The sequence below is a fragment of the Patiria miniata genome, unplaced genomic scaffold, assembly GCF_015706575.1.
Source record: "Patiria miniata isolate m_02_andy unplaced genomic scaffold, ASM1570657v1 HiC_scaffold_19, whole genome shotgun sequence".
Lineage (NCBI taxonomy): Eukaryota > Metazoa > Echinodermata > Asteroidea > Valvatida > Asterinidae > Patiria > Patiria miniata.
The window spans coordinates 6,834,244-6,859,926 of NW_024037057.1; the positions used below are offsets into that span (position 1 = coordinate 6,834,244).

Sequence of the window (25,683 nt, forward strand, 5' to 3'; positions counted from 1 at the left end):
GAAAACACTGCAACAGCACCCTCAGCCTCAGGAAAAGCATGAAAAAAATCCTGTTTGAGAAGTGCACTTTTTAATACAATTAACCAGAGGAATGTCAAAATTTTTTTTTTTTTTTGGGGGGGGGCTCTGGATGCTGTTCAAATAAGCCGAAACTGGACACTTTTGGACAATTGGTGGCGCATTTATTGATGCCTTTGCTGATTAGACTAGTTCCCTGTCCCTCCATTGTCCTTCGGTTTAACTTCATTTTTATTTTCTCCCAAGGTTTTCCTCTAGGGAGCCAATCAGTGATTAAGAAAATTTCAATGGCTCGCCCAACAGTTTAAAACAAACACGTTACTCGGTATATGATCAAGCATCATCGCTTTCCTTGGAAACAAGTCAGCGGTAGAGAAAAGGTTTAATGGTACTAATAACTAATACTGATCTCTAGAAGCAGATGCTACAGTGATCATAGAAGCATAATTATGGAGCCATCTGGTTTGTTCTATTTTAAACGGTCTTTCAATTTACATAAAATGGCCCCGCTTGTATAATGCTACGAAATGACCAAGACGGTTCGAGAAAGTAAAAACCAATGGCGAAATCTGTGCCGGTGAGCTAGTGGGGGAAGGGGGATGACCAAAATCCAAAAATTGCCCGGCCGTGGAAATTCGTAAAGGGGAGGGGGCAACGCCCCATTACTGTAAGGGCAGTCTTCACAATAAAGGTTTACATGTATATCAATATGAATACTCACGCTTACATCAAAATGGTGCATCTTAAAAGTGTTTGTACCTTGTATTTCTACTGTTCAGTGCAATTGAATAAATTTTTGTTGTTGGGATGTGTGAAAAATACCTTAAATTCCGCATATTTTTTCCTCATCACAAAAAGTTGGGAGAGGGATAATTCAAAAGCCAATCCCCCACCCTGGTCAAAAAGTGGGGCGGGGGATATATACCCCCGGCTTTAATTACGCCCCTTTTTAATAAAAAAAATGTAGGGAGGACGCTTTTAACACAGCTCTTCAGCACTGAAGTCTTGGGCCAAGACTAGTCGGGTAAAAGGATGTCGACTTGAGCGACGTCTACAATTACGTTTGCAAAATTGCGCGCGAAGTTGTATTTGTTTAGTATCGATCTGAGTGACGACGTGTTTATTTGGACGGACGTGATCCTTCAAGTGTTCAGCATTTGTGTTACTTCCTAGCCTCCATGGTTTACATCAGTGCACTGTGGAGCCTTCAGAAGTGCAGTATTCTTTAACAGTTGTCGTACTACTAGACTGCAGCTGAGCAGGTTCGGTGTTGTTTTTTGTTCAAACTTTTAGTTTTACTTGTACGGTAGTCATGGTTGGTAGTGCACAACGCACACAATAGCTCCACGCACTACAGTGCAATGACTGGCGATCACATGCACGTGTGATATCATGACGATAGCAGAATGTCAGACAAGTCGACCGTTGAGACAACTCGACTCGGGACAAGTCGACCGTTGAGACAACTCGACCGTTGAGACAGGTCGACCGTTGAGACAACTCGACTCGGGACAACTCAACCGTTGAGACTGCTCGACTTAATGGAAATGAATACACGTGGAGCAGAAAAAGTTGCACAAATCTGTGGCAAGACCGATCACGGGTGCGGCGCGGGCATACTCGATGTACAGAGGGCGTTCGGGCCGGTGCGCCCCGCCCGCCCGCGAGGACCGGCCCGGGCACGGCACGCGGGCACGTCGACCGGCGCGGCAAATGGGCGCACAGGGCTGGCAAAAACGATGTCACCGTGCCCGGTACGGACAAGTTGACCGGCAAATGGGCGCACAGGCCCGGCAAAAACGATGCCACCAAGCACGGTACGGCCACGTTGACCGGGGATGCGCGCACGTGGCCTTGAAAAAAAAACGAACGATGTGCACGGACAATCACGCTGCGCTATATTGGCTCTGTTATATGCAAAAATAAAAACTCATGTGTCATCACTCCCAAACGGCGATCAGCCGCCGTCAAAATCCCCGGTACTATCCCCGAAACTAGGCCCAAAACATGCGAGGCGACTTGTCTCAACGGTCGACTTGTCTTTCCATTTATCGCACATACGGTCGAGCTGTCTCAACGGTCGAGTTGTCCCGAGTCGAGTTGTCTCAACGGTCGAGTTGTCTCAACGGTCGACTTGTCCCGAGTCGAGTTGTCTCAACGGTCGACTTGTCTCAACGGTCGACTTGTCTGACCCCCCGATAGCACATGATGATGTACAGTAGTACAGTGTGTTGTGTATTGTGTATAATTTACCGTGTAGGCCTATGTGATGTACCCTGTGTACATGCAGGACATGGTGCACTATGTACCCGGTTCAACATGTTCAAGGACGGTGTCGTGTGAGTGAACTTTATCCATGTAGGCTACTATATTGTTGATGTACCCTAACGTGGCGCGGCCCCTAACGTGGCGCACTTTGATTTTTCGCCTGTAGCGCCTAGCTAGCGCAAAAGTTTTAACTGAAATTTCACAGAAAGTGAAATTTCATCAAGTTCTAAACACTCCCGTTTATAAATCGCGAGTTTTACCCGTTACAAAGTTAAAAGAAAAAATAATTTTGGCGTGATTTTTCGATTTTATTTTCAAGTGCAAAGTGAACCCTTTGAAAATGCCCCGAAAAATAAAAAAATTATTTTCTGACAAACATCTGGCTGGGTTTGTAAGTTGAGATATTTATCAGAATTTATCAAGTTTACAGAAATTCCTAAATGTTAATTTGGAATTTTCCGAGATTTATTCAAGTGCACCACGTTAGGGAACACTCCACCAATTTGTGCCCAATTTCCGGACGCGACCGTTTTTGCATTTCGGATGAAATTTTATGAAACCGAAATTGTTCACAGAGGTTAAATAGCAAGCATTAAAAAGGTAAAAATACCAGTATTTCACTGCATGAATTTGAGGTTTATCAACAAAGAGATCTGGCAACACTACACAAGGAAAGTTGGGTATAGCTTCGAAGTGCGCCACGTTAGGGAACACAACTATACATGTAGTAACAAACTAGCCCGACTGCATCTGACCGCACAGTACTATCGCAAGCTCTGTAGAACTTGCGATAGTACTGTAGGATTCGTACTGTACGGCCAGATGCAGTCAGGCTAGTAGTAACAAACATGACAAACGAGATCGAGAATACATGGAATGCAGACTCATTTCATGTAGGCTTTGTCATGTCAGTGGTGTTTAGCATAGTTCAATAATTTCAAGGGGTTGCCCAGGTAGGACTCCACCGTTGTGTATTCTCGTCCCTCCATAATCTGCCCAGTATTAAATGCTTGCAAAGCATGTGCATTGTCGATGTCACACACAAATTGAACATGTTGAAGGTGAGTGCGTAGAAATACAACCGAGTAGATTTATGGGTATGATCGACGATGCACAAGTTCACATGACGGAGTGGGTACGAGCACATTTTTTTTCATATTTTATCTGATGGCCGATTGAAGAAACTGAATTGTTTACTTTTCACATGGTACATTTTGTATTTCCTGTTTCTCGAATAACATAGATGCATGGTTTAGAAAAAGTAATGTCCATAGATAAAGTGTTTACCTGAAAATTGCAGATCCATGCTTTTGTTATAATCTTTTCCAGTACAAACTTTGTGCTTTCTATCGCAGTGTAATTCTCTGGGTCAGCTGTACGTTATGGTGTTTTATTTCAAGTGTTCATGGAAGCATTACTTGCCACCAGAAAGTCACTTTCTCGTGCAAAATTTCTCAAAAATGTATTCCTGGCTGACCCACACCTCATTAAAAACAATATTTTTTAGAATCTCAAACCGGCTACATTCTGAGAAATCGGAGTTTTTACTCACAAACATCAATTTTCAGCATGCGAACGTTGCACATACACTTGATATAAACCATCGCTGATCAGCTGATCATTGCTTGCAATACATGTACATACATGTAGTTCCCATCAAATGTATGGGAAAGAATGTTCAACCTGCTGCTTTTTTTCATATATCATCTCAAATGAAGGTCAGTAAATACAAAAATGATGATAAGACATGAATCTGGGACTGATAAACATTTCCAATTTCGTTAGGAAACACTTAGAAAAAATTCTTGACTCGTATCTCCATAGACTTTGTACACAACCGCTGAAGTAGCGTCAGGTTGCAACATTCTTTCCAATGTACATGTACGTGTCCAAATTTCATTTGACACCGGCACACACTGATGTGTAAAGCGCTATCATTGAACAAGAGTGCGACGCAAATTCCAAGCAAGGCGGGAAAAGCTACACCTGATTGGATGTCGGACGAACGTTAAAGGTGACTCATTTACTGCTGCTTTTTGTCGAGACGTTTTTGCCATTTACCATGATATCATGATGTGTTGTTCATTATTTTTCCTTTTGAAAGGCTTGGCTGTCTTAAGTCTGAATGCACTTTTGTGTACATATCTAGCCAGGCATTTAGTTACACCAGTGTTACTTTGTACAGTACATTACTATAAATCATGTCGGTGTATGATAGGAACAGAAAAGTAATGGAGAGGAGTGCTGTGGCCTTGTGGTTAAGGGCACTGGATTCGTGGTATGTGGGTAAAGCTGCAGGTTGTGGGTTCGAGTCCAGCCGGGGTCATGGTGCGTGTGCCCTTGAGCAAGGCACTTTGTCACTCATTGCTTCTCTCCACCCCGGAGTAAATGGGTACCTGTGAGGGCAAAGATGGTTATTGTGATTGAATAAGCTTGCTTGCGCCTAACAGGCAGCATCCAGCTGTATACTAATAATAATATTATTGTAAGCGCTGTGATTTAATTTACTAATAACAGCGTTCTTAAATGCCGATTATTATTATTAATGGCAAAAATTTACAATTTTAGGGTAAATTGTCACTATTTTGCTCTGTATGATTTCACACAGGCAACTCGAAGAGTCTGAATCAGACAAGATGGCGGACTGCAAGCCAAGCCAGCATCATGGCCAAGGAGAGTCCTACTTCTACCTTTGAGGAGATCTGCCTCAGTAAGAAGTGTTACGTCTGCGACATCTGCAGCAAATCCTTTTCACAAAAATCTAACCTCAAGCGACACCAGACAGCCCATTCTGATGACAGACTGTTTAAGTGCGCCCGATGTGAGCAGTCTTTCAGATTTGGGTTCCTCCTCAAGTGACACGAGAAACTTCACACAAATGGAGCATTAAGATGCGACATCTGTGGACAATCTTACAAATGTAAGCAAAACCTCAAGCGGCACCAGGTGTTCCACAATGATACGCCTGCGACACATGCAGAAAATCGTTCCTGCGGAATGATTACCTTAAGTGACAAGATGAACCACACGGGCGACAAACCGTTTAGATGTGACATCTGTGGACGATCTTTCAAGACTAAACACAACCTTAAACAACACCAAATTACCCATGCAAATGAGAAACCATACACATGTGACATCTGCAGCAAGTCCTTTTCAAAAAATTCTAACCTCAAGCGACACCAGAAGACCCACTCTGATGACAGACCGTTTAAGTGCGACCAGTGTGAGCTGTCTTTCAGATTTGGGTTCCTCCTCAAGCGACACGAGAAACTTCACACGAACAGCACAGCATTAAGATGCGACATCTGTGGACAATCTTACAAATGTACACAAAACCTCAAGCGGCACCAGATGATCCACAACAAGGAGAAACCGTACGCGTGCGACACATGTGGAAAAGCGTTCGTGCGGAATGATTACCTCCAGCGACACAAGATGAACCACACGGGCGACAAACCGTTCAGATGTGACATCTGTGGACGATCTTTCATGTTTACACACAGACTTAAAAAACACCAAATTACCCACACAAATGAGAAACCATACGCATGCGACATCTGCGGAAAATCTTTCGCGCGGAAGTCAACCTTCCAGCAGCACAAGAATTGCACCCACTCGGATGAGAAACTGTTCACTTGCGACATCTGTGGACAATCTTACAAATTTAAGGCGAACCTCATGCGACACCAGAGGACCCATGTAAATGCTAAACCGTATGCATGCGACCTGTGCGGGAAATCGTATGCGAAGAATCAAAGCCTCAAGCGACACAAGATGACCCACACGGATAGCAAACATCAGATGACTTATACCAATGAGAAACAGAACGTATGCGACATCTGTGGAAAATCATTTGTGCGAAATGATATACTCAAGCGACATGCAAAGGTCCATACAGACGACAAACCATTCAGCTGCGACATCTGTGGGCAATCGTACAAATTTAAACAAAGTGTCAAATATCACCTAATGACCCACGCAAATTTGAAACCATACGCATGCAACATCTGCGGGAAATCATTTGTGCAAAATGAAGCCCTCAAGCGACATGCGAAGGTCCACACGGATGAAAAACCATTCAGATGTGACATCTGTGGACAATCCTACAAATTTAAACAAAGTGTCAAATATCACCTAATGACCCACGCAAATTTGAAACCATACGCATGCAACATCTGCGGGAAATCGTTCACGACGAAAGGCCACCTAAAAAATCTTGAGAAGTACCACTCAGATGACAAACCGTTCAGGTGTGATATATGTGGCCTGGCCTTCAAACATTTGGGTAACATGAATCAACACAAAAAGACCCACACAAAGCGAATTAAACCAAAACCAAGATTTGCTTGTGACGTCTGTGCAAAAACTTTCACCCAGCGTGCTAACCTTGCAAAACATGAGAAGATTCACACCAATGAAAAATCCTTCATCTGTGACTTCTGTGGCAAAGCATTCATCCAGAAGTTCAACCTCATGCGACACAGGTCAACACATGAAACTAATAAACAGTACATGTGCGACATCTGTGGAAAGTTGTTTGGTTGCAGTGCCTACCTTAAAAGGCACCGGAAAAACCACACCAAAGACAAGAGGGAGAGAGTATTCGCTTGCTGCTTCTGTGAGAAAGGGTTCAAGGAGAAAAGCAAGCTTCAGCAACATGAGAGGATCCACACCAATGAGAAACCATTCACATGTGACACTTGTGGCAAATCTTTCACATGGAACTCGAGCCTGAGAAAACATCTTAGGATCCACACCAGGTAAAAGCCACACATATAGTGATATAGTCACTATATCACCAGTGATATCCTGGAGGATTTCAAGTATAATCTCGGCCTAAATTTACGCACGACTGAGCGTAAACAACACAAAGTCTGGCCTAATTAATTACGTTGACACAGTGCATCCTTAATGTTTGCCATGTAGCCTCAATCCTGCAATATCCTCCGTTTTGCAAAGAGGATTTTTGAGAATTTGGGAAGGTTATTGTTAACTAGCTTACAAGTGTATTTTATATAGGAAAGGTTGGTACTAGTGTAGTGTGAAATTTGGATTGTATGTAATGTGTGGATAGCGGTCTCATTCGCTGTATTGCGCAGGCCCCAGTGAAGATAACTTTAACACTGACAGGTCACGTATTAAGGTTAGAGTCCAATTCTTAAAGATAAAATGACCAGAATTCATTGGAGCTCAGATTGCATGACACCGGCGCACGCTGGTTTTCAAAGCGCCGTCATTGGACAGGCGTAAAGTACATTGATTAGTAACTGTGAACATTGCACGCAATTTGCGTACTCTGGTGGCGTTTTCAGATTGTCAATTTTGAAGAAATCGTCTAAATTATTACTCTTTAATTATCAATGTTACTTTTGAATTTTTAATGATCATTCCTGTATAACGATTCATTCTACTGAATGCAATTCTCATCGTTTTCCTTACTCTATGATTCTACGAACTTATGAATGTACATGTACATTAACTTGCTTTTGCTGCAATTTTCAGAAATACATTGCAAATGGATTTGGCGGATGAGTGTGTTATAACAATTCCTCAAAATAAACCAGAAGATCCACGGCGTCAATAGGGGAGTGTGTACATGTGTACATGAATTTGCTGAGGCCTTTGCCTTCTACTGTGACTATAGAGCAAGGACCCAAGGAGTTCGTACTCCAAGACTTCAAAAGTAAAATGATGGTCGCCGCGCTCGAAAGCTACAATAGAAAGCACCTGGCGGCCAGCTTGCTCAGTTGCTCACTACGCTAATCTCGACACAATAGAGATCCGCGCTCACTAATGCCAGAAAAAGGAGATTACATGGCTTCGTAGACAGTACCATGGTAAATACGCATGCGCAGTTGTCATACATCGCTAAAAATGAATGATTTTGAAGTGTTTGTTCGCAGTTGGATGATACTGTATATAAATGTGGTCAACATCACTGGAACAATCATTTCATGAAGAACAAAATGCTCTGTACCTTTAGTGTGAAAACTTGTGAAATTTTGATATGCGCATTACGTAAATGCAATGCCTCGCACATTGTTGTAGCATACGACGATCGATGACGGTGCGGCGCACTAGAACCATCATAACGTCATGCAGTGCCTGTGTTGCGTTCTCTATTCTCGCCATGATAATCACCTGTGCAAACGACCACATTAACTCAGTTGCATTTGGCGTCACTCTGTGTGCTGTGAATGTGAGAAGACTTGGGTGAAGTGGCCTGTGTATTGTCAACTTGTCCTGAATTGTTGAAGGCTACACAGACCTATACCACCTTCCAGTGTAATTCTGCTTAGTGACGATATTGGATTGGTAAGATATCAGTATTTATTAAAGTATCTTTCATGAAACCATTCAGAATTCGATCCTGATTGCTGAAAGAGAAGTTACTTTAAAAACAACGAGAGTTATTTCGGTCGTTGATACGTAAGTTGCATTAGGCAAAGTTCCTCAATTCATGAGCTTACAGCAGGCGTCAGCAGTGGTATAAGAAAGAATATACATGTAGTAACCCTAAATAAAGCGTTACCTTTAGATAACAGGGTGAAGGGGACAAACCTGTGTTCACAGGTTCGGAATGCCATATGCATCTCTCTTTCGAAGCGATTTGGCCACGCTCAATAATCCTGCTGCTGTGGGGGATCGCCAAACCTCCTCCACAGCGGGTCTGTATTCAGATTTTGGTGCAGGTCCTTGCTCTACTATTCTAAGCCTTATCAGAGATGCCACTTTTCAGGTTTTAAACTGAATTCATTTTTTTTTATACAGTCATGTAGCTTAGAATTTCTTCATGTATTGTACCGCGCTAGGTATTAAACCACAAGATCGAAAAAAGTTGTACACACTCCGTACCGCTGGGGTGTATGGAGTACTACCGTACTCCGTAATTGCATTATTGATCGCCACTCTTAGTTTACCATTGTTCCCTTTGTTAGAGTACCCCATGGGGTAGCTCTATAGTGAGATCATTGTGGTATACCCTGTGTGTACCCATTGCATTGGTAAATCCTATAGTGACACGCTATAATTTATGAGGTTAAACGTCTCAAAATTTCGAGATGTGCCTATATAATTATCTCCGCCAAGCTCCAAAATTGGCACGCCTCATCGGACAGCGAGGACTATACCATGTAATGCTTAAGGGGTGACACATTGACTGCCTCAACTCCATTGGTGGGTGGGCATTCCTTCACTATAAACCGATGCAAATTTTCTTTCAGTTTAGGCCTATGCGCTGGTTCTTTCTGTACGCTTTTACACCTACATTTTGTAATTTTAGAATGTGTTTTGGAGGTATTGACTGTGTGTTGACGTGTGACGGTACCATACCATCATGTGTTTAAAGCGTGTTTTAAACATTTTGATCTCCATAACGGAGAACAAGCCTTATCGCAAATATCCCGGTAATTTTGGCCCATAGTTACCTAAAAGCTAGCCCCATAAATGTGGCCAATTTACTGGACTTCCTCCATAAACATAGGCATACATCCACCATACACTCAAACTACTCGAACATGTTTGCAAAGTTATTTCCACATTCCGACTTCAGACCCAGTTCATTTAGGCTATGCTTTGAAAATACACTCACCCTCTTAATAACAAACTCAGAACATGCTTCCAGTGTCAGTTGCCCAGCTGCTGCGTAATTTACGATACTTTCTGGAGGCTTCTTGGCAACTTTTTGGTCCAACTGAACAATGACCTCACGCAATACCTGACGGGTACGAAACAATATGCAGGGATCGTTCACCTGTCAATCACGCGTGGACGTTTGTAATTTTATGAAATTCGAAACTGAATAATAAATTGAATACTACATATACAGTTTCTACATTTATTCTTGAATTGTCCTAGAATAAAGGACAAGTCAATGTAGATTTCGAAATTGTCCGAAGGGCGTGCCCCTACCCTCCCCCTGCCTCCGCTGAAGTTATACCACCCCAGTTTCCCGACACTATCCGCGACTGGACACTGAAGGCAAATGGTGCATATATCAATGTTAGATTTTGCAAACTGGTAATTTGTCACATTTTTTGCTCCGTATGATTTTGTACACAGGCAACTTGCAGAGTCTGACGCGACATCTGCGCAAAGGTTTGTGCGCAGCCTCAAACTGTATAATAATGACTCACGACAAAAAGTACACATGCGACATCTGTGGGAAGTCGTTCACGCAAAGTGGAAGCCTCAAGCCACACAAGATGACCCACGCCGGGGAGAAACCATACACATGTGACATCTGCAGCAAGTCCTTTTCAAAAAATTCTAACCTCAAGCGACACCAGAAGACCCACTCTGATGACAGACCGTTTAAGTGCGACCAGTGTGAGCTGTCTTTCAGATTTGGGTTCCTCCTCAAGCGACACGAGAAACTTCACACGAACAGCACAGCATTAAGATGCGACATCTGTGGACAATCTTACAAATGTACACAAAACCTCGAGCGGCACCAGATGATCCATAACAAGGAGAAACCGTACGCGTGCGACACATGTGGAAAAGCGTTCCTGCGGAACCATTACCTCAAGCGACACAAGATGAACCACACGGGCGACAAACCGTTTAGATGTGACATCTGTGGACGATCTTTCAAGACTACACACAACCTTAAACAACACCAAATTACCCATGCAGATGAGAAACCATACACATGCGACATCTGCCGCAAGTCCTTTTCAAAAAAATCTAACCTCAAGCGACACCAGAAGACCCACTCTGATGACAGACCGTTTAAGTGCGACCAGTGTGAGCTGTCTTTCAGATTTGGGTTCCTCCTGAAGCGACACGAGAAACTTCACACGAACAGCACAGCATTAAGATGCGACATCTGTGGACAATCTTACAAATGTACACAAAACCTCAAGCGGCACCAGATGATCCACAACAAGGAGAAACCGTACCCGTGCGACACATGTGGAAAATCGTTCGTGCGGAATGATTACCTCCAGAGACACAAGATGAACCACACGGGCGACAAACCATTCAGATGTGACATCTGTGGATGGTCTTTCAAGACCACACACAACCTTAAACAACACCAAATTACCCATGCAAATGAGAAACCATTCACATGCGACATCTGCAGCAAGTCCTTTTCAAAAAAATCTAACCTCAAGCGACACCAGAAGACCCACTCTGATGACATACAGTTTAAGTACGACCAGTGTGAGCTGTCTTCTAGATTTGGGTTCCTCCTCAAGCGACACGAGAAACTTCACACGAACAGCACAGCATTAAGATGCGACATCTGTGGACAATCTTTCAAATGTACACAAAACCTCAAGCGGCACCAGATGATCCACAACAAGGAGAAACCGTACGCGTGCGACACATGTGGAAAATCGTTTGTGCGGAATGATTACCTCCAGCGACACAAGATGAACCACACGGGCGACAAACCGTTCAGATGTGACATCTGTGGACGATCTTTCATGTTTACACACAGACTTAAAAAACACCAAATTACCCACACAAATGAGAAACCATACACATGCGACATCTGCGGAAAATCTTTCGCGTGGAAGGCCACCTTCCAGCAGCACAAGAATTGCACCCACTCGGATGAGAAACTGTTCACTTGCGACATCTGTGGACAATCTTACAAATTTAAGGCGAACCTCACGCGACACCAGAGGACCCATGTAAATGCGAAACCGTATGCATGCGACCTGTGCGGGAAATCGTATGCGAAGAATCAAAGCCTCAAGCGACACAAGATGACCCACACAGATAGCAAACATCAGATGACTTATACCAATGAGAAACAGAACGTATGCGACATCTGTGGAAAATCATTTGTGCGAAATGATATCCTCAAGCGACATGCAAAGGTCCATACAGACGACAAACCATTCAGCTGCGACATCTGTGGGCAATCGTACAAATTTAAACAAAGCATCCAATATCACCTAAAGACCCATGCAAAGTACAAACCATACGCATATTGCAGCATCTGTGGTAAATCATTTGTGCAAAATGAAGCCCTCAAGCGACATGCGAAGGTCCACACGGATGAAAAACCATTCAGATGTGACATCTGTGGAAAGTTGTTTGGTTGCAGTGCCTACCTTAAAAAGCACCGGAAAAACCACACCAAAGACAAAAGGGAGAGAGTATTCGCTTGCTGCTTCTGTGAGAAAGGGTTCAAGGAGAAAAGCAAGCTTCACCAACATGAGAGGATCCACACCAATGAGAAACCATTCACATGTGACACTTGTGGCAAATCTTTCACATGGAACTCGAGCCTGAGAAAACATCTTGGGATCCACACCAGGTAAAAGCCACACATATAGCGATATAGTCACTATATTACCAGTGATATCCTGGAGGATTTCAAGTGTAATCTCGGCCTAAATGTACGCACGACTGAGCGTAAACAACACAAAGTCTGGCCTAATTAATTACCTTGACACAGTGCATCCTTATTGTTTGCCATGTAGCCTCAATCCTGCAATATCCTCCGTTTTGCAAAGAGGATTTTTGAGAATTTGGGAAGGTTATTGTTAACTAGCTTACAAGTGTATTTTATATAGGAAAGATTGGTGCTAGTGTAGTGTGAAATTTGGATTGTATGGAATGCGTAGATAGCGGTCTCATTCGCTGTATTGCGCAGGCCCGAGTGAAGATAATTTAAACACTGACACATCACGTATTAGGGATGAGTCCAATTAAGGGGTTAAATTGCCAGAATTTATAGGAGTTCAAATTGCATGACACCGGCGCACACCAATTTTCAAATCGCTGCCATTGGACAGGATTGTGACACAGGTGTAAAGTACATTGATTAGTAACTGTGAACATTTCACGTAATTTGCGTACTCTTGTAGCATTTTGAGATTGTCAATTTTTAAATATGAATTCATCATAATAAATTTCAGTTAATTTCATTTACATGTTTTACTCTTTAATTATCAATGTTCTTTTCATTCCAGTATAACTATGAATTCAACTGTGAATGTGTGGCAGGGCCCAGTTTTAGTCGTATGTTTTCATAATGTATAGTGTATTAAATAGGATTAGCCCCCCTTAGAAAACAAAGAAATCATTTTAGTTACTCAAGATTCCCCCCCTTTTTAGTAGTGTGACCCCCTGTTTGTTTACTTAAGCCCACATGTCCCCCCCCCCTATATAAGCTGCCACATGGTCAAGCCACTTTAGTTCACCCAGCAGATCAGCAGAGACAAGTCACATGCATATATTTTCCTCCTAACTGGAGTGCCTGTCCTGCTTAGTTTTGTCTGCTTGTTGGAGTCATTGATATCATGGGCTCTGTCTGAACGCACTCTAAGGCAATCCGCTATTGGCACTGTGTTGGGTTTTTTTCCCGTCTTCTTTATTTTTTTTGGGTTGGGTTTATTTACTTTTCATTTCCAATTACTTTTTGTTTCCAATATGATTTTTTTTCCAAATTTATTAATTTCTGGTTTTGTTTTCCCAAAAGGTTTTTTTTTGGGTCACATTTCAAGGTTTTTTTTGTTGTGAATGTCAAACTCGCAGTTAATCCTGGATTAAATTGTTTTTTTTTTGTAAAGTTCCATCCCAATTCAGTCTGTCTCTTTCTTTTTTTAAATTTGTCCCAGTTTTCTATTAAATTTTTCGCGACTTATCAATTTGAACCAGGCATTTACATATATTTTCTTTAGTGAACCGTTTTTCTTCGTTACAAATGCATTACTCATCGTTCTTGTATACACCATACACCCATAGGGTGCCTGTGCAATGTGTATGCCTAGTAACTGCCCACACACAAGTCACTGGTCAGTTTATCAATACAACCAAGTTACTTGATCATTGTTTTAAGGTACTATTACTCATTCACTCATTCATATTCATACTTCTGAGAATCAAGGAAACCAAGCATGGGCGTTGCAAAGGGGGGGGGGGCAAGGGGGCGCTTGCCCCCCCCCCCCGAAGGCAAATAAAAAAAAGGGAAAAAAGAAGAAGAGGAGCAAAGTCATATTGGTGTCAATTTAATGGGGGGGGGACAAAATGTCCCTGCCACCCTCTAGAACTGGTAAATCGAGAATATGTTGAGAAATACAAGATTTTTTTTTGCCCCCCCTTTAGAAAAAATCCTGGCTACGCCCATGAAACCAAGACATGACTAAGTACATGTATTCCCATTCTTAAGTTTTTCTTATTCCAGAGACATCCTGTTTTCCACCGAAAGTACTGCTCCATGAGCAGTTCCTCATTCTATTCTTTTCATTCAACCCGTTCATTCAATTTAAGCTACTCACTCAGTTCAACTCATTCTGTTCATTCGATTTAAACTTCGTCTCGGTTTGCTTTAACCAGTTTAGTTTATCAATGCATATTAAGATACTGTTTTGGAATAAACGGTCACGGTAAACACAATCCTCAACCAAAGAATTGTGTATCGACTTATCCATTCCCCAACACTCTATTGGCCATTTACGTCTACTTTAACCCTATCCTGAATCCGCCAAAATCCACATAATTATTGTGTCATGCATAAACTTCTGGTGTTGGTGACTGCTCATAATTATGGAGATATCCTGAAACCTGAATCCATCAAAATCCTAGAGTACCACTAGGCTAATACAATCCTGAATCCATCAAAGTCCCCTTGTTTTCAATAAACTGATATATTCTACGAACTGATTAATCCCCTTGAAAAGAAATGTACAACATTTGCCTTTGTTGTAATTTTCAGAAATAAATGGATTTGGAGGATTAGTATGTGAAAGGCCTATACCAGTTCCTCAAAATGAACCAGAAGATCCACGGCATCAATTAGAGTGTGAACATTTGTATTTGCTTTAAGGCTTCTGCTGTGGCAAAGGGGGCGCGTAAGTTTTGATAGGCGCATTACACAATGTACATGTTCATGTAATGCCTCGCACATTGTTGTAGCGTACAATCGATAACAGTGCGGCGCACTGAACCATCATTATGTCATGCAGATATGTAGCGCGTGTGTTGCGTTCTCTATTCTCGCCATAATCAACTGTGCACGCAAAGGACAACATTAACTCAGTGGCGCGGCATTTGGCGTCACTCTCTGTAAACGTGTGAGAAGACTTACTTCGAGTGGCCCGTATCATTACGTCAACTTGTCCTGCATTTTTGGAGGCTACACCATAGACGAGGATATACAGACCATATCACTTCCTGTGTCATTCTACTTAGTGACGATAATATTGGTAAGAAATAAAATTCATAAAGTATCTTGAATGTTAACATTCAGATCTCAATCCGGATTGTTGGAAGAGAAGTTACTTTAAAAGATCGAGTCAGAGTCATTTCCTCCACAGCGGGGCTGTTGTCAGATTTTGGTGCTGGTCATACTAGACCTATTCTAAGCCTTATCAGAGATGCCAAAAAACTGAATTCATTTGTTTGTTTTTTCAAAAAAATGTGTCATTAAAAGTGCTGGATTTGGTCCAAAACATCCATAAAACACATTTTTGAAAGGGGGCAAGGGTGGTTTCAATTTTTTTGGTAGTGTTTCAGGTGTTTTTTTTTTTATGTACACGCATTGGTGGCATCTCTGCCTTATACAGTCATGTAGCTCGGAATTTGTTCATGCATTGTACCGCGCTAGGTATTAAACCACAGGATCGAACAAAGTTGTACACACTCCTTACCGCTGGGGTGTATGGAGTACTACCGTACTCCGTAATTGCATTATTGACCGCCACTCTTAGTTTACCATTGTTCCCTTTGTTAGAGTACCCCATGGGGTAGCTCTATAGTGAGATCATTGTGGTATACCCTGTGTGTACCCATTGCATTGGTAAATCCTATAGTGACACGCTATAATTTATGAGGTAAACATCTCAAAATTTTGAGAAGTTGTACCTATATAATTATCTCCGCCAAGCTCCAAAATTGGCACGCCTCATCGGACAGCGAGGACTATACCATGTAATGCTTAAGGGGTGACACATTGACTGCCTCAATTCCATTGGTGCGTGGGCATTCCTTCACTATAAACCGATGGAAATTTTCTTTCAGTTTAGGCCTATGCGCTGGTTCTTTCTGTACGCTTCTACACCTACATTTTGTAATTTTAGAATGTGTTTTGGAGGTATTGACTGTGTGTTGACGTGTGACGGTACCATACCATCATGTGTTTAAAGCGTGTTTTAAACATTTTGATCTCCATAACGGAGAACAAGCCTTATCGCAAATATCACTTTAGTAATTTTGGCCCATAGTTACCTAAAAGCTAGCCCCATAAATGTGGCCAATTTACTGGACTACCTCCATAAACATAGGCATACATCCACCATACACTAAAACTACTCGAACATGTTTGCAAAGTTATTTCCACATTCCGACTTCAGACCCAGTTCATTTATGCTTTGAAAATACACTCGCCCTCTTAATAACAAACTCAGAACATGCTTGCAGTGTAAGTTGCCCAGCTGCTGCGTAATCTACGATACTTTCTGGAGGCTTCTTGGCAACTTTTTTGGTCCAACTGAACAATGACCTCACGCAATACCTGACGGGGTACGAAACAATATGCAGGGATCGTTCACCTGTCAATCACGCGTGGACGTTTGTAGTTTTATGAAATTCGAAACAGAATAATAAATTGAATGCTACATATACAGTTTCTACATTTATTCTTGAATTGTCCTAGAATAAAGGACAAGTCAATGTAGATTTCGAAATTGTCCGAAGGGCGTGCCCCTACCCTCCCCCTGCCGCCGCTGAAGTTATACCACCCCAGTTTCCCGACACTATCCGCGACTGGACACTGAAGGCAAATGGTGCATATATCAATGTTAGATTTTGCAAACTGGTAATTTGTCACATTTTTTGCTCCGTATGATTTTGTACACAGGCAACTTGCAGAGTCTGACGCGACATCTGCGCAAAGGTTTGTGCGCAGCCTCAAACTGTATAATAATGACTCACGACAAAAAGTACACATGCGACATCTGCGGGAAGTCGTTCACGCAAAGTGGAAGCCTCAAGCCACACAAGATGACCCACACCGGGGAGAAACCGTACACATGCGACATCTGCGGGAAGTCGTTCACGAGAAGTGAACACCTCAAGCTACACAAGATGACCCACACCGGGGAGAAACCGTACACATGCGACATCTGTGGAAAATCGTTCACGCAAAGTAGACACCTGAAGACACACAAGAAGATTCACACCGGTGAGAAACCGTACACATGCGACATCTGCGGGAAGTCGTTCACGCAAAGTGGAAACCTCAAGCCACACATCTTGACCCACACCGGGGAGAAACCGTACACATGCGACTTCTGCGGGAAAGCGTTCAGTCAAAATGGATACCTTAAGATTCACAAGAGAACCCACACCGGCGAGAAACCGTACACATGCGACATCTGCGGGAAATCGTTCAAAGGAAACCTTAAGCAACATATTCTGTTGGTCCACGGCCACGCAAATGAGAAACCGTACACATGCGACATTTGCGGAAAATCAATTATGCGGTATAAGAACTTCAAAGTACACCAAATGAATCACGCTAATGAGAAACCGTACGCATGCGACATCTGTGGGAAATCGTACGCGAACAATGGACATCTCACGCGACACAAGAGGACCCACACCAATGAAAGACCGTACGTGTGCAACATCTGCGGGAGAGCGTTTGCGCAGAAGGGAAGTCTTAAACAACACAAGGTTACCCACACTAATGAAAAACCGTACGCATGCGACATCTGCGGGAAAGCGTTCACGCATAATGCAATCCTTAAACAACACATGGTGACCCACACCAATAAAAAACCGTACACATGCGACATCTGCGGGATGTCGTTTGCGCGGAATGGAGTCATCAAGCAACATAAGATGACCCACTCAAACGAGAAGCCATACGCATGCGACATCTGCGGGAAATCGTTCACGATCAGTGGAAACCTCAAGCGACACAAGATGACCCACACGGATGACAAACCGTTCAAATGTGACATCTGTGGTAAACGTTACAAATGTATGTCTCACCTTAAGCGACACGAGATGACCCGGCACAACCATGAGAAAGCGTACGCATGCGACATCTGTGGGAAATCGTTTGTGTGCGAAAACTACCTCAAAAGCCACCAGAAGATCCACGACGACAAAAGGGAGAGACCGTTTGCTTGTGACTTCTGTGACCAACGGTTCGACGTAAAACACCAGCTTCGACAGCATCGTAGGATCCACACCAATGAGAAACCTTACGTGTGCGACATTTGTGGCAAATCTTTTGCGTGGAAGTCGAGCATAAACAGGCATCGTAGGATCCACGCCACAGAAAAACCAGTCGAATGACAATACATGGATCGTTTACCTATCCTTCACTACTTCCCTCCTCCCATTGTCTTATTAGTTTTAAGAAATTACTTAAAGATATAGTCCATCATTTTAATTTGTGCATTTTGGTCGTTTTAGGCAACAAACATTCTCAAAATCTAAAGAAGGGTGCTGAACAACTAAGCTGATGAAGTTTCAGCTCAGCTTCAGCTGTATTTTTCGAGAAAAACAACATTTTAGGATCTCGATTTCAAATCAAAAGTTGCAGAATCACGTTTTGAATTGGGCATGAATTCAGCGTCCGAGACACGTTTGCACTGAGCCGAATGCAGCTACGTGATGTCGCGCACTGATCCAACGAATTATAGAGGGTGCGTGTCAACGCTTGCGCGCGCGTCGCCGTATAAAAAACCGAACTACTAACGGAAATATCCAACGGTGCTTCTTAAGACGCACCGTTGGAAAACCTTCTTTCGTTGATTTCTTACAAATGACAGCATACCAGAAAGAATAATTTCACAGGGAGTTTAGTCCCTTTGCTATCTTTCAACCAAGTATGTTTTTTTCAACAATAATTATGTCAGTCACTTTTTGGGTAGCTGCAAATGATGGACTATAGCTTTAACACTCATCTTTTTAACTGCAATTGAACACAAGTCTACAGTTATTGATTATTTGAGTTCTCATTTTAAGTGTTACATGTAGTTGCTTTTGTCCATGCATTTACTGTGAATAACAGTGGGGGGGGGGGGGGTGGTTGTTAACGTACAAAATGAAGGTTTTACAGTATTTTAATGGTATTTCATCCATGTGCGGTACTGCAGTATTTAACAGTTTACAGTATTTTACAGGTTTTTTTTAACGGTTAATCATCCAGACAACAGCTGGTCCGGATTAAGTTTTTAACCAAGTTGGGTTTCACTATGGGATAATTTTTGTCTTATTTTTTCTCGCCTTAAGCGCTTTGAGGAATATTTGATTCATTTTGCGCTATATAAATGTTGTTTTATATTACATTGTGTTAGTAAATATTAAAAGATCATACAATAGCTGTCTGATGTCTGTGTGTCACGGAAGTAGCGGTCACTCAACCGGAAGTTTGAGGTCACACGTCGTCACCGACACCACGAAGTAACACCCACCTACATACCAGTAAAAACTAGCAATCGGAGAAAACGGCAACTAAAGTTGAACGCCTTCTAAAACAACACTTTGCGTCAAAACGACAGAGTATTTTCAGTTGGGCTTCTCGTTGTGGACACTTGATGAATTGAATTTATTAAATCTGCTGTTTTTCACTCGTTTGTGTATTAAATAAACAAGAAATAAAAGAAAAAAGATGAGTGTTAGTTCGTGAAACCGAAAAAGCTGCGAAACTGTAAATTTTCGTTTTCACGAAGTAACACTCTGCAATGTATTTAACACGAGGAAAGTGCAACTTCAGGTCAGCGCGCGCGCGCTCATAAAACTTGTTACAAGAAGAGTGTTACTTTGTGAAAACGTTTTTGCTCACTTATGAGCAGAGTGCGCGCCGTGCATTGCAATGGAAAATGGAACTTGAGTGTTACTTCGTGAAAACGAAAATTGTCACTTTTGCGCAAAAGTTGCCATGGATACTTAGCGTAATTATTAAAGTAAAGCTCTTGAAGCTTTGAAACTTCGTGCAATGGTAGGCCTTGATGAATAATGTTTAAAAATCCAAAAAACTGAAAATCGAAAAAAATATGCTTTAACACGGTAGAGTGTTACTTCGTGGTGTCGGTGACGACGTGATATCTGATGTATCTTGCTACATTAAGTGCTGAAATGGTATATGCCCCAAGTTGACCGCCTCTGTTCTCAGAAAAACAATCTGATGCTAACGCGCATTCGGCTTATTTCATGCCGTTGCGTCGCCGAATTGTGGCGGCAATACAAGATGAGTAAAAAAAACCCTGAAACTCAAATGTCGGGACCATTCTTTTACTGAAGTTCTGCGTGGAGCACTTTCAAAATCTAGGATATGGAAGCCTAATTCATAAGCTTTCTTTTAGTACAAGTATCGTTCAAATCACCCATGTACATGTACTTTTCAAAATCGGAATTTTAAACACAACCACCGTGTAGAAGTTCTGTCCGCGGATCACAAAAAGGTGTGCGTTCTTTCAGAAAAACGGCAACAATTCTCACACACCCCTATGTTATTTGTTTCCGTTTTGCTGAAAGTTATATGTTGCCACCAGTTTTTGCGTTGAGTTTGAGTTGTTTCAAACCCACCTGTTATACGGGATTTTTTTTAAGTAACAAGCTCAGTTGGAAATTATTGTATGATTTTCAACGAATTTAAACTTAAGTGTTGAAAAGTGTTTGGTTGTACAATATCGAAATTAGGTTTGGATTCTATTTTAGTAAATCTGTCCTATTCTCGCAACGGGAGCCGCCTTGAGCCAAGTCTATACGTACTGCACATGCGCAGTACGCTTGTTGATTTGAGAGGGGCATTACACAATGCTATGCCTCTCGCATTGTTGTAAGCATTAACGTCAGATAACAGTGCGGCGCATGCATGGGCTGGAACCAGTATTACGTCATGCAGTGCGTGTGTTGCGTTCATTCTCGCCATAATCACCTTTGCAAACATTCATTCAGTTGCATTCGGCGTCACTCTCTGCTCATGTGTGTGCATGTATATACCAAAGATCTTAAGGCGCAAGATGGGGAACTCCATAGAAATTGCGAAATCGCCATGGGCGCCATTCGAGCAAGCAAACCATTGTGCAAGCCATTGTTTTGCACTATGGTTTGCTTACTCGAAGCAAACCACTGTGCAAACAATGGTTGATACGTTTAACCTCATAATATAGAGCATTTCATAGGATTTTATGTAATGGGTACATTCATGGTATACGGACGATGGGTATACGCAATGATCTCACTAGAGCCATCTAAAGCCCGGTTCATACTTCACGCGAATGCGAAAGCGAAGCGAATTTGACGTCATAAAACATTCGCTGTGAAATTCGCCCGAGTTGAAAGATGTTTTACTTTTACGAATTCGCAGCGCGAATACTTGCCACGACGTCACAAATTCGCGTTCGCTTTCGCGCAGAGTATGAACCGGGCTTTACACTGACAAAGGGAACAATGGTAAACCAAGAGTGGCGATCAATATTGCAATTACGGAGTACGGCAGTACATGTACATGTACTCCATAAACCCCAACCTTAAGGGGGGTGCACAACTTTTATAAATCATGTGACTAAATACATAGCGCTTTACAATACATGAATAAGTTCTGAGCAGCATACACATTGTAATAGGAACACGGCACCAAAATCCGATTCACAGCAGCAGCATTATTGAGCGTGGCCGAATCGCTTCGAATGCATATGGCATTCCGAACCTGTGAACACAGGTTCGTCCCTTACCCAAATTTTTATCGAAAAGTATTGAGGGTTACTATCCTTTCTAATGATAAAACAGCTGACGTACGCCTGTTATAAGCTCATGAATCAAGGAACTTTTCCTTATGCAATTTACGTATCCACATCCGTGAGGCGGGTCCGGCCGAAATGACTCTCGCTGTTTTATAAACTGGTAACTTCTATTTCAACAATCAGGGTACTGAATGGTATCATTACAGATACTTTATGAATTTTGATGTTTTACCACTCCAATGTCGTCACTAAGCAGAATGACACAGGAAGCGGTATATTTCTGTTTCTTGCTCTATGGTGAAGCCTTCACAAGTTCAGGACAAGTTGACACAATGATTCGGACCACTCCACGTATGTCTTCTTACACGTTCACAGAGAGTATATACCAAAGATCTTCAAGCGCCGAAGGCGCAAGATGGGGATGATGATACCATATTATGATGATACCATATTATGCCTAACGGTTGATGCATTAACAACTGCATCAACTCCATCGGCGCGTGGGCATTCCTTCACTATGGAAATTGACTTTCAGTTTATGCTCTGGGCCTTGCTCTAGATATGCTCATATCTGGAGGTATTGACTGTGTTGACTGTACCATACCACCATGTGTTGAAAGCGTGTTTTAAAACTTTTGATCTCCATAACAGAGAACAATTGTTAAGCCTTATCGCAAATATCTGTTAACTGATTTGGGATCATAGCTACCTAGCGGTGTAGGATAGAAAATGGGCCATTTATCTATAGCTGTGCCGTTTCACTCCCCACATACATTTTTGTGTTATCCATTGTGCAAATTAACTCGGGGAGTATTTATAAAGATAAGGTTTTTGACGGTGTGCTGACGGTTATTGGAACAAATACCCCTTGTTGGAGAACTCAGACCGTGCATGATAATACGTGTACAACAGTAAACATAAAAGTCATGTGGGCATTTACAAAATACACTTCGTGGTATATTTTCACAATTTTGCTCTGTATGATTTTACACAGGCAACTTGAAGAGTCTGACGCGACATCTGCAGAAATCTTACATTTTGTGTTCAGCCTCAACTTATTCATAATGCCCTCTACCAGTGAGATACCGTACGCGTGCGACATCTGCGGAAAATCGTATGTGCAGAAGAGAGGCCTCAGGTTACACAAGATGACCCACACCGGCGAGAAACCGTACGCATGCGACATCTGCGGAAAATCGTTCACGCAAAGTAACCACATCAAGCCACACAAGAGGATCCACACGGGCGAGAAACCGTACACATGCGACATCTGCGGGAGAGCCTTCGCGCAAAATGGAAGCCTCGTGCTGCACAAGAGGACCCACACCAATGACAAACCGTACGCATGCGACATTTGCGGAAAATCTTTTGCAGCGCCTGGAACCCTTACCAAACACACGAGGACCCACACCGGCGAGAAGCCGTACGAATGCGACTTCTGCGGGAAATCGTTCTCGGAAAGCGGAAGCCTCAAGCTGCACAAGAGGATCCACACTAATGAGAAACCGCACACATGCGACATCTGTGGACACTCGTTCTCGCAAATTGGAAACCTCAAGAAACACCAGAGGACGCACAACAGTGACAAATTGTTCGCATGCGACATTTGCGGGGAATCATTCACGGAGAGAGTAATTCTACGGCAACACAAGAAGACTCACACTAGCGAGAAACCGTACACATGCGACATCTGTGGCAAATCGGTCGCACTGAACGGAAACCTTAAATTGCACAAACTGACTCACACCAATGAGAAACCGTACGCATGCGACACCTGCGGAAAATCCTTCGCGCGGAATGGACACCTCAATCGACACAAGAAGACCCATACCAATGAGAAACCGTACGCATGTGACGTATGTGGGAAATCGTTCTCGCAGAAAGCGAGCCTCAAACTGCACCAGATGACCCACAATGAAAAATCGTTCAGATGCGACATCTGCGGAAGACAGCTCTCAAGGAAAGCGACGCTTAGGCAACACCTGTTGACCCACACCAATGAGAAACCGTACGCATGTGACATCTGCGGAAAATCATTCTTGTGGAGTTTATGCCTCAAGCTTCACAAAGCGACCCACAGCGACGAGAAACCGTACACATGCGACATCTGCGGAAAATCGTTTCCGTATAACCAAAGCCTCAAGGAACACAAGAAGACCCACACGGATGACAAACCGCTCGGATGCGACATCTGCGGGAAGTCTTACAAGTTTGCGCATAGCCTCAAAATGCACAGAATGACACACACAGGTGAGAAACCGTACGCGTGCGACATCTGCGAGAAAACGTTCGCGCAGAATTCAGGCCTGAGGCTACACAAAAAGACCCACACCAACGATAAACCCTACGTATGCGACAACTGTGGGAAAGCGTTTATGCACGTAGGAAGCCTCAAGAAACACCAGATAACCCACACCAATGAGAAACCGTACGCATGTGACATCTGCGGAAAATCGTTCGCGCGGAATCCATACCTTAAGCTACACAAGATGACCCACACCGGCGAGAAACCGCACACGTGTGTCATCTGCGGGAAATCATTTGCAAATAAAGGACACCTGAATCGACACAAAATGACCCACACAGATGACAAGCCGTGCAGATGTGACATCTGTGGACAATCTTACAAATATACGGATCAGTTGAACCGGCACGCGATGACCCACACCAATGAGAACCCGTACGCATGCGACATCTGTGGGAAATCGTTCGTGTGCGAAGACTACCTCAAAATGCACCAGAAGATCCACGACGACAATAGGGAGAGACCGTTTACTTGTAGCTTCTGTGGCAAAGGGTTTACGGACAAAATCAAGGTTCGGCGGCATGAGAGGATCCACACCAATGAGAAACCGTTCACATGTGACATTTGTGGCAAATCGTATAGGTGGAGCTCGAGCCTTCAAAAGCATTTCAAAGCTACAGACCATCATTTGCAGCCATCCTAACTGTAACTGACGTCATAACAATGTAATTCGCCTTGAAAATCATACTTGATTAAAGATCGTAACGGGACTAAAATTCCTGTGAAGTGATTCTTTCTGGCAAGCTGTCATTTGGAAGAAAACAGTGAAACAAAACGATTTCCACCGGTGCGTCTAAAGGCGCATTTCTGGAAATTTCCGTTTAGTACATTGTTTACATACATGTAGTTCGTTTTTAATTCCTCGAAATGTGCACAAGCGGTGACACATTGTATATACATTGTATATACAATGTACATACATTGTATATACAATGTATATACACTGTACATTGTAAATGATATTAGTTGCTCACATTTTTGTAGTTTTACATTTAATATTTTGTAGCATAGGATGAAACTAACTAATTTCTTGAGAGTGAGGCATGTGAGGGTGTCCTGAATACATTGTACAGTCGAACACCTTTATAACAAGGTCCTTGGGTTTTTATGAATAATAGCATTGGAAAACATACAAAAACAAAGACATGGGACCTGAAATTTTGCTTGTTATAAACAGGGTCTTGTACAGTCGACTCTCGTTAGTACAAACTCTGTTGATACAAAATTCTGGTTATAACAACCATAAAGCCCGAGTCCCAACTGTGCATTTATATGCACAATGAATGGCACTGATGTTCCTCTAAATCCTCTTAATACACAATTCTGATATTACAAACAGTTTGTGCTACCTTTTTCAGATGTTTAATTTTTGTGAAATTTCATGTTGAAATTTTGATACGCAAACGTGTGCAAATGATCTGG

General features: G+C 42.5%; 2 protein-coding genes across 11 annotated transcripts; both read left to right on the forward strand.

Annotated features, from left to right (window-relative positions):
• The first annotated feature begins 1,051 nt into the window (after positions 1–1,051).
• Positions 1,052–25,614, forward strand: LOC119725561 (zinc finger protein 493-like). 10 transcript variants are annotated; one of them, XM_038197014.1, is made up of 3 exons: positions 1,052–1,280; positions 10,351–12,565; positions 22,951–25,614. In XM_038197014.1, exons 2-3 carry the CDS (start codon positions 10,416–10,418, stop codon positions 24,902–24,904), a joined length of 4,104 nt encoding a protein of 1,367 aa, XP_038052942.1. In that variant the 5' UTR covers positions 1,052–1,280; positions 10,351–10,415; the 3' UTR covers positions 24,905–25,614. The 10 variants fall into 10 exon arrangements, with proteins under 10 accessions (XP_038052942.1, XP_038052939.1, XP_038052945.1 ...); XM_038197011.1 differs by lacking the exon at positions 1,052–1,280 and adding an exon at positions 2,272–2,357; XM_038197017.1 differs by lacking the exon at positions 1,052–1,280 and adding an exon at positions 5,248–6,810 and having other exon boundaries at positions 12,327–12,565.
• Positions 15,179–18,814, forward strand: LOC119725565 (zinc finger protein 62 homolog). The gene is made up of 2 exons (XM_038197022.1): positions 15,179–15,458; positions 17,111–18,814. Exon 2 carries the CDS (start codon positions 17,176–17,178, stop codon positions 18,556–18,558), a length of 1,383 nt encoding a protein of 460 aa, XP_038052950.1. The 5' UTR covers positions 15,179–15,458; positions 17,111–17,175; the 3' UTR covers positions 18,559–18,814.
• Positions 25,615–25,683: the final 69 nt, after the last annotated feature.

Coding starts and splice junctions, on each gene's coding strand:
- LOC119725561 (XM_038197011.1), top strand. CDS start 2,288: ATGTACCCTGTGTACATGCAGGACATGGTGCACTATGTACCCGGTTCA. Junction 2,358..10,350: donor ATGTTCAAGGACGGTGTCGT/GTGAGTGAACTT, acceptor TTTTGTACACAG/GCAACTTGCAGAGTCTGACG. Junction 12,566..22,950: donor CATCTTGGGATCCACACCAG/GTAAAAGCCACA, acceptor GATTTTACACAG/GCAACTTGAAGAGTCTGACG.
- LOC119725565 (XM_038197022.1), top strand. CDS start 17,176: ATGACTCACGACAAAAAGTACACATGCGACATCTGCGGGAAGTCGTTC.